General features: G+C 37.6%; 1 protein-coding gene across 3 annotated transcripts; it reads left to right on the top strand.

Moving 5' to 3' along the window:
* Window positions 1-271: 271 nt before the first annotated feature.
* On the top strand, window positions 272-7,850 carry LOC107831332 (uncharacterized). Of its 3 annotated transcripts, XR_001658336.2 has the most exons (3): window positions 272-2,754; window positions 6,024-6,082; window positions 7,551-7,850. XR_001658336.2 is itself a non-coding variant. In XM_075238243.1 (2 exons), the coding sequence occupies exon 1, from the start codon at window positions 764-766 to the stop codon at window positions 2,738-2,740; it is 1,977 nt and encodes a 658-aa protein (XP_075094344.1). In that variant the 5' UTR covers window positions 272-763; the 3' UTR covers window positions 2,741-2,754; window positions 6,024-7,850. The 3 variants fall into 3 exon arrangements, 2 of the variants coding, with proteins under 2 accessions (XP_075094344.1, XP_016514579.1); XM_075238243.1 differs by having other exon boundaries at window positions 6,024-7,850; XM_016659093.2 differs by lacking the exons at window positions 6,024-6,082; window positions 7,551-7,850 and adding an exon at window positions 3,926-5,722.
* Window positions 7,851-8,334: the final 484 nt, after the last annotated feature.

Raw genomic sequence — 8,334 nt, 5'->3', positions numbered from 1 at the left:
AAGAATACAAAAAGATAAAAAGATAAAAAGATAAAAAAAATTAGTATCATCCCATAAATCATAAAAAAAGTAACAATAAAATAAAAACAAGAAGATAGATGCAAAGCAAAAATGATAACAGTAAATAGACTGACACTATGAGAAATAAAAGAGCAGTAAGAAACACATTACCCTTCACAACAAAAATTCTACTAGACTAGTCTCGCAAAGTTAGGCAGAAAGTAAATACTTAACTAGCTCATAACCAACGGAATCCATGTCAAAGGAAAAATTAAAAAAGATCCATCAAACATATTTTTGTCTCATCAATATGCAAGGCGGAACAAAGATCACAAAAACTCCCTTTACAAATTCATCATTCGAGACAGGAAAACCACGGATTGAAACAAGAAGATAAACAGTATGAAATTGAAGGAAATACAAACACATATAAAACGGGGCAAAGAGGCGCAAAACATTAGAAACAATTCAAAACTCACGAACTCACAAACAACAAAGGTAGTTGCATGTTTGACATGAGTCAAAAGGGTTGAAGTTCCACATAAGTCAGTCACTTTCCTCTCTCTCTCTATGTGATTTTTGTCTTTCCCCGCAACCACCACTGATCGTATTCTGAACAGAAGCAAACAGTGATGGAGAAATCAAGAATGTGAGGAAAGTTTGTGTCAGAAACCCAACTGACCCACTTAGAGAGAACCTTCGATTTCTCCGAGAGAGAGAGAGAGACCAAACACTTTTAGCACTGTTTCTTCTTCCGACAACCATGAATCCTAGTAAAGTTGAAGCAGAAGATCTATTCCACCATCACTTGGACCCGCAACATCACCAAATCTTGGATCAATCACAGCCGTCAATTCTTCACCAGGACGATGAAGAACCGTTCTTTTCTGATATCGGTTTTTTCCGCGACGAAGATGACGATGCTGCCAGCCATAGTTCCTCCGACCCCGATCAACATCAGCTAATTCAGTCGTCGCTACCTCATTTGGACCAGCAAAACGGCATCGTTTCTGCAAACCCTAACCCTAACCCTAATTTGGGTTTGGGAAAGTCCGGCGATAAAAATAAGGCGGAGAAACGCCACCGGCATACGGCTGGTGCATCGGCGGCGGCGTATATAAACCCGGAACCCCACATTTCATCTCAATTCTACACATTCAACAAGGAATCCCATGCGCTGATGATACGCTGCCTCCTTGAGGGTCGCGTCGCCACGCCGGAGGAAATTCGATCTGTCACGCCGGCGTCGGTGCTCCAGAGCTGGCGCGTGGTGTGGAAGGACCGGAATGAGGACACAGCGTATCTCACGGCCTGGAAGCGGATACAGGACAAGCTCGTTGTGAGTATCGACCCCGTGAATGGTAATGAATTACTGTGTTTCAAGAATAATTCGAGTCAATTTGTTTCCCATGTTGATCAATGGCATGATATAGTCACGAGCTTTCACCGTGACGCTGATTTAAAACACTTAGGTCTCAAAGAAACTATAGAAAAAATCAAGCAGGTTTGGACTGTAGGTGCTAAATTTTATGGCATACCTGAGAGTTATATTAGGGTCTGTGTTGAGGTGTGTCCCGTGTGCTCTGAGTCTGCGCCACGTACTAAGAGGCGTAGGTTCGAGTATACTGAATCATTCTATGTACCAGCAAAGGAAGTGCCCGTTAGATTACAGCAATTAGCTGCCAAGTATAAAGTGGTGTTGTGTATTAGACAGAAATATATAAGGTATAAGCCATTTATGGCTGAGGTTAAAGATTACGCGTGTCATCGAGCAGGAGAGCCTGCATCCTCGAAGAAATCGAGGATTTTAAAGAGGGAGCCTTACGCGTCAAAACGGTGTGGGTGTGGGTTTCGTATCAGGGCGATAGTTCCAATATCGAATTATAATGAGAAGGATAAGACATTTGTCTATCAGGAGGAAGGGACAGCAGTCTTTAAGTTGTATGCGGTGCACTCGGGGCATGAACCTGGCCCTTTGGATGGGAATGCAAGGATAATGCATCGAGTTGTTGGGCATAAAGGAGGGTTCTTGATGGATCAGGAAACAGTGTATGGGATGGGTGATGAAGCAGAAAATGAAGACTTTGGGTTCCTTGGGAAGGATGGTGGGGATCTGCAACATTCGATTTTGCAGCAAATGCAGGAAGCAAGGAATGAGATTGGGCTACTTGAGGGCCAGATCGGGAAAGTTCCTCATGAGTTATTGTGCTCTGTGTCGCGTGAACTGTTTGATTTTGTGAATAAGCTTAGGAATGTGAGAGAATATGGATCCAAGTCAGTTGGATTGCTCTCAGATAAGCCGATATCGGATGATCTCTTGGTTGGGGAAAATGATTTGGCAGATTGGGGCGCTCATCATCATCATCATCGCATTTATGAGGATGGCAAGGATGCAGAGCTCATCGAGGAAGATGAAGACAGCTTCGGGAGGACACTTGGGGAGGTTGCATCTTGGGATCAGATAAGGTCAGGTTGTAGGAACGAGAAGGATCTACTGGGTGAGTCTTGTAAATCAGAGAAACCAGTGGAATGCAATGAGTTTGATCAGAAGCGCATTCTTGAGTGTGGGAATTCTAAACTGACCAAGCCCTTAAGGCATGATGAGAGTATAGATACAGATGTAGGTTTCGTTGTAGAGAACTTCTATCCAGAGAACCCTAAATGGTTTGATTCGCCCTGTGAACTGGACTCCGGCACAGACTGTGGCGACAGTGGATTCAAGCCTGGGGAGATTGTTTAGAGATCTTACAGCTGGTGACCCACTCTAACTTAATTCTGAGTCTTTTCTGTTCCATTTTTCATACTATAATGTTAGAAGTGGGTTGTATATTTGTGTAAACAAAAGGTTGAAACATCTGGCAACCTCTTTGTTGTCTTTGCTGTTGTAATTCTGTAAAGTACAGCCTGTGGGCTTCTTTGCACATACATTAGATAGTTATTTGACTTGTCATAAATTTTCAAAACTTCAACTTCGTTTTTCATATTTGAGTTAGTGGTTTCCTTTATTATCTTGCATTTATAGTATATACTGCTGCTCTATTGATTTTATTGCTGAGATGCATATAGCAGATAATTACTGAATTGTGCTGCCTTTTTGTCATTGTAATTATTGTAAAACTATTTCTATATGCAGTTTATTATAGAAAAACTAGAGTTATATAAAAACATACTACTAAACCATTGCGCATGTATCTGTAGCATTGCAGAATGGTGTTAAACAAATTTTGGGTTCCGAAAAGGAAAGAGTATCACTTAAATCCGAAAAGAGTAATATCTAATCAATACTGTAGATCACAGGAAGCTTGTTCCACAATAGCTTTTGGCTTCAAGAAGCATTACCTTCTTTGTTCATTCTCCGTATAACTCATTGAACCGAAAGTCACATTTGGCCTTCAGTCGTGCTAAAACCGAAAGTAGACTATTTATTCCCTAACTGACATGCTTATCCTAAAAAAAGGTATAGAACGTTTGATTTCCTTGCAAACTATTGATGGTTAAGTAAAGAATAAGGACGGTATTTGAATTTTCAAATAACAAGCAAGATTGGCTAAATCTGTTTCTGTTAGCTGTATTTATTTGGGATTGAAATGATCTCTTTGGAAAAATCTTCTCGTGTGTATTAAAGAATGCATTCACAAGTTACAAATATTTATGTGTTTCCATAAGCAATTGGTAGGTAGTATTTGAAGAAAAAGCTCAGAAGACTGAAGACCATAAGTTGGAATTGCCTCAAAGATCTATGCTTCAAACCTAGAGAATCATAACGGAACATCCTGTGCCGTCCCATAGTAAAATCAGTTGTTGCTGATTCCTTCTTATCTTTTCCTCCTTCCACAACTAGAGCTCGGACATTGACAAAATTGTTTTGAGAATGTGGCAAAAAGTTCTAGTTTTTATTTACTTGTTTTTTTCCTTTTTGATGAAGGTGGCAAAAGCTTCTAGTTGGAGGTGGCAATTTGGAACTCTTAACTATTGTTGATGTACGAATGATGGCTTATTTCTATGGCTTCTGAGTGAGATTGAACAGAGATACATGAAATGATTCTATTCAGTGGTTTGAAAATTATCATGTAGATAGATATCCTTAGTAACTCAACAAGCTAATCAACTTATCTTGATGCGGGAAAAGAAAAAAGAAGACAAGGAGATCAATCTAGCTTATTTTGGTTCGTTTTGGACAATGTCTAGTTTGACCTGTTGGCTCTAAAATCTATGTCCTATTTTCAGAAACAAGGAAAATTTGGAGAAGATGAGACTGTGTAATGCTCATTTAATTCAAATGGTTGCATATCCTGATCCCATATATCTTACTTATGTGTTATGACACAATAATAACAGGTATATGCAACCTCGTTGATATTTTGAGAATCAATAAAATTAATCCAATTTAAGTTTGAACTCTTTATTTTTTGAAAGATAAATCTCAACCTAAGTACAGAATATTTAGAATTGTGTCTACTAATTTGAATTCAATTGTTATCAATGAAGCGACCTGTTTTGACTGTGTACTAAAATCACCAGGATTTTTCTAGGAAAGTTTTGGCAAAATTAAATGCTGTCAATCTTTAAATTTTACGCACATTTTTGGATTTTCTATTAAGCCTTTAATAATACTAACGATCAAATCTATGAATTGTATCAATCTGTGAATATATGATTTGTCAAATAACTATAATGAGTTGTGATGGTGTCATTGAGGTTCTTTTTCCATTGGTGCTAGAGAGAATTTTGTTGGCTGCTTGTAATAAAAAACCTTTCCAGTCATCTCCCTTGAGTTAGTTCAGATTTGCTTTTGTTTGAAAATGAAAACAACAGATCTTCCTATTAAAATTGTATTTGCTTAAGAAAAATACAATCAATTTGTTCATACTATTGAGCATAAGTTGCTATGTTTAGCTTTGAGTTCTGAAAGCAGTCATGAGGAGAGAACCTCTTAAGCTAGCAGCAAACATTGGAAAAAGTGTGAAGGTTTATTGTTGAAGAACTAGTTCGTGACGATTATCTTGATGTGGACATGTAATTGAGGAATAGAAATCTCACAGGAACTTGTCATTGTCTGTTAGTTTCAGTTCAACTATAATTGTTGTCCTCACATATATCTGTAATGGTTTCTTTTTTTCTTTTACTTGTCTGTAGTATCTGAGAATGAAAATAATGGGTAAAAGGCAATTGAAGTTCATTTAAGATTCCTTTGGATGTGTTTTGACAGCTCCCTTGCGTACAAACAGCTTATGGAAGTTTATCTCTCATTACATTACTTTCCTTTTTCTTTTTCTATTTGAATTGTCAGAATAGCTACTGTTTGGTCGTAGAACAATGTATCTGTATGTCTAAAGAAAGCTGATGTATGCTCCTGCTGCTTTAGGGATAAAATTCACTTCTTGATTGTTATTTTCCCTTTAGCAGACCTTGTTACCTGTGAGGCGTTTCCCCACTTATCAGTAATTTTATTGATCCTGCTCCACATATCCACATATGACATACCTAACGAAGGCTAAAGTTAAGATGCACGTACATTTGTCCTCTTGGCAAAAACATAAGGAAGGCCTTATTAATCATTAACCTATTGGAGCTTCTTTGGATCTCAATGCCCTTCATCAACAAGTATTTGTATCTTCTGTAACTCTTATAAGTACTTGTGATTTGGTTGACAAGTTTAACAGTTAACTCATGAAACTAGAATCAAAATAAATCTTTCTCCCTGCTTTCTCAAAAAAAAAAATGTTTCTCCCTGCTTGTGTTTTTTTTTCCTTCAAGTTATGGCTCGTCCTGTTAGGTTTTCCATGTGTCTAAAAATCTACTTTATTTATAAAAAGAATTTATGTGTCTAGTTGAGTTGGTTTTGTTATCCTAAGCCTAGAATAAATAGCCCATTATGGATCTTGGAAATTGGACAAGCTAGTTTTTCTGGTTCTGGGTTATTTTGAGGAAAGTATAAGATGTTCAATGAGTTATATGGCTACCTCCCATATGGAAGCCGGCACAAACTGACTGCAAGAACGTCGATTGCACAATGTTGGCAGGCTGCTATTTTGAAGAATACAAGCTTTTGACATGTTGCTTGGGTGGCGTGAAGCTTTTGGTGAGTAAATTTTAAGTTTCATTATGTTAATTATATGCAGATAATGCTCTTTATGTTCTCATTTAACATACTGCTGCTTGTTCCTCTTTTACGTTTGCTTTTATTTGCTTCCTTTGTTTTTTGGGGGTGAGAATTACACATTGGAGAATGATCTTTGTAATTCAACCGATGTTTCTTATGCTGTTGTTTGCGGATGTTCATTAGTGAAGTGCAGAGGACGGTTTTCTTTTCCCAAAGAACGATAACAATGCTTTCATTGTCTTCTGGATTTTGGGTGCATAGTACCTTATCCTTTTTTGTCTTCTTCTGCATTTGAAAGAAGGCAGATTCTGCAGAAAATAATTCCAGTTTATATTTTGAGTGAACTGCTTGGCTTTCCTTTGTACATTTTGATAAAGTGTTCTGCTGTGATGCTTCAAATCCATTTGTTAAGTTTCTGCATTTTGCTTTCTCGTTTCGTTTTGAAAGAAAGTTTGCAGGTCAAGTGGAGAAAATTTTATAACCCCATGCTCTCTTTTATTTTCATTTCACATAGTAAAATGGAAGGATAAAATTTTACTCTTAGGACTGGCAAAATCAGAAGCATGGGATTGATTCTTTAAATGTCTTTGGGATGGAAAAATTTCCCTTTGACCAATTCCTTCTGATTATGTGACTTGGTCCAGTTCTCCCATGGAAAGCCCAGAAAGGTGCCATTCTTACTGAATCTTTAAACCCCCAAAGTACCTCAACTATTTTGTAAGATTTAATTTTCAGTTATTTCAGCACGTGTATGAAAAATTAAACAACTGTAATTGCAGTTGGATGCTTCTTTTTTCTGTTTTATGTGTTTCATATGGGATGTGAATTCTAGAATCCAAGCTTTACGAGGAATTGGTTATGTTGTGTCAAAAACAAGTAAGCTATAGGAACTTATCAACATGCTATTGTCTGTTTTTTATGTGATGTTCTTAAATTCACCATTCTCATGTTTGGTCTGGCTAACTCAAAACTCAACTTAATGTGGCATTTGGACTGCTGTCTTTCTAACCCATTAAGTTTTATATGCTTTTCATGGAAATAAAATTTCATTGGTAGATTTACCCCCAGTTGTTACAACTTGTGTATCTGAGCTTGCATCTTTTGAACCTGTGAAATGTTTTGCCTGCATTCTGGGCCCCGGCCTGAAAGTTGTGTCCTCCCCCCCCACCCCCCTCCTTTTTTCTTTTGCCCCCTGGTTCCCTCAGATTGGTGGGACCTTAGGTTACATTGAGGTACTAACAACCCAGTCAATTAATCCATGTGAAGAAGTGTAGTGGAATTCCAACTAATTGTCGAAGCCATCTCAACTTTATTCCACTTTAGCTCTGTCAAAGGTCACATGGTCTTCAATGTTGGTGATGAGAGCAGCAATGTTGATGCCTCCTACTCAACTTGGGACCTTGAGGGGATGAGAATGAGCAAGTTCTCTTTCTATGCATGTTTACAGGTGCCTGGTATTGCAGTTTTAGAAGACTGTCTTTGTTTGGAGAAAAAGCAGAAGCAGTCGACATTGGCGAACCATTTTGAGGTCTGTCTCACAGAAATTGCTGGATTGAAGTGTCAAACACGATCATTTTGAGGACGTTCTGTTACAAATGCTGTCGGTTGATGCACCTGGGTAGTGTAGATTTGGTAGTTCAATTCATATGTAAGTAAAGGTTGCTTGAGTTTTTGACTTTGTAATTGCTGTCACTCATGATTGGTTATAGTTATTTCGCTGTGGTGCAAAGCACAAACGTTTACTTCTGATTATTTTGTGCATTCTTCTATTGCCCACTTTCAAATTTACGTTGTTTCTTATGTATGCTATTAAAGGAAGAATGAGAACTGAAGTGTCAAAAGGATAAAAGGAAGAACTTATACCGATGCCCCTGGGAAGAGGAATAATTACGAATGAAATTAAGAAGCTTCTTTTCAGTATATGGTGTCGTAAAAGGTTAAAATTACCCTCCCCCCTAAATCCTCCTTCCCGTAAGGAATGTCGCATTTTGGGGTAATGAGGTCAATGTATTTAATATTGTTTTTTATAAAAAAGATTTACACATTTAGAAATTACTCAGAGAATAGGTAGTCAAAATCAAAGTATTTTTGCTGTTCAAAATATTCAGGAAGGGTTTGAATAAATGTAATTACAGAAAATCATTTCGATCTTTAAATAGTTACAGTGCAATATAACTTGAGATATAGCGAGTGGTGGTCATAGTTAAAGGATTTTAAAGTATCAAGAATAA

This window comes from Nicotiana tabacum, chromosome 19, assembly GCF_000715075.1.
Source record: "Nicotiana tabacum cultivar K326 chromosome 19, ASM71507v2, whole genome shotgun sequence".
Classification (NCBI taxonomy): domain Eukaryota; kingdom Viridiplantae; phylum Streptophyta; class Magnoliopsida; order Solanales; family Solanaceae; genus Nicotiana; species Nicotiana tabacum.
This window is presented reverse-complemented; position numbering and strand designations above follow the sequence as displayed.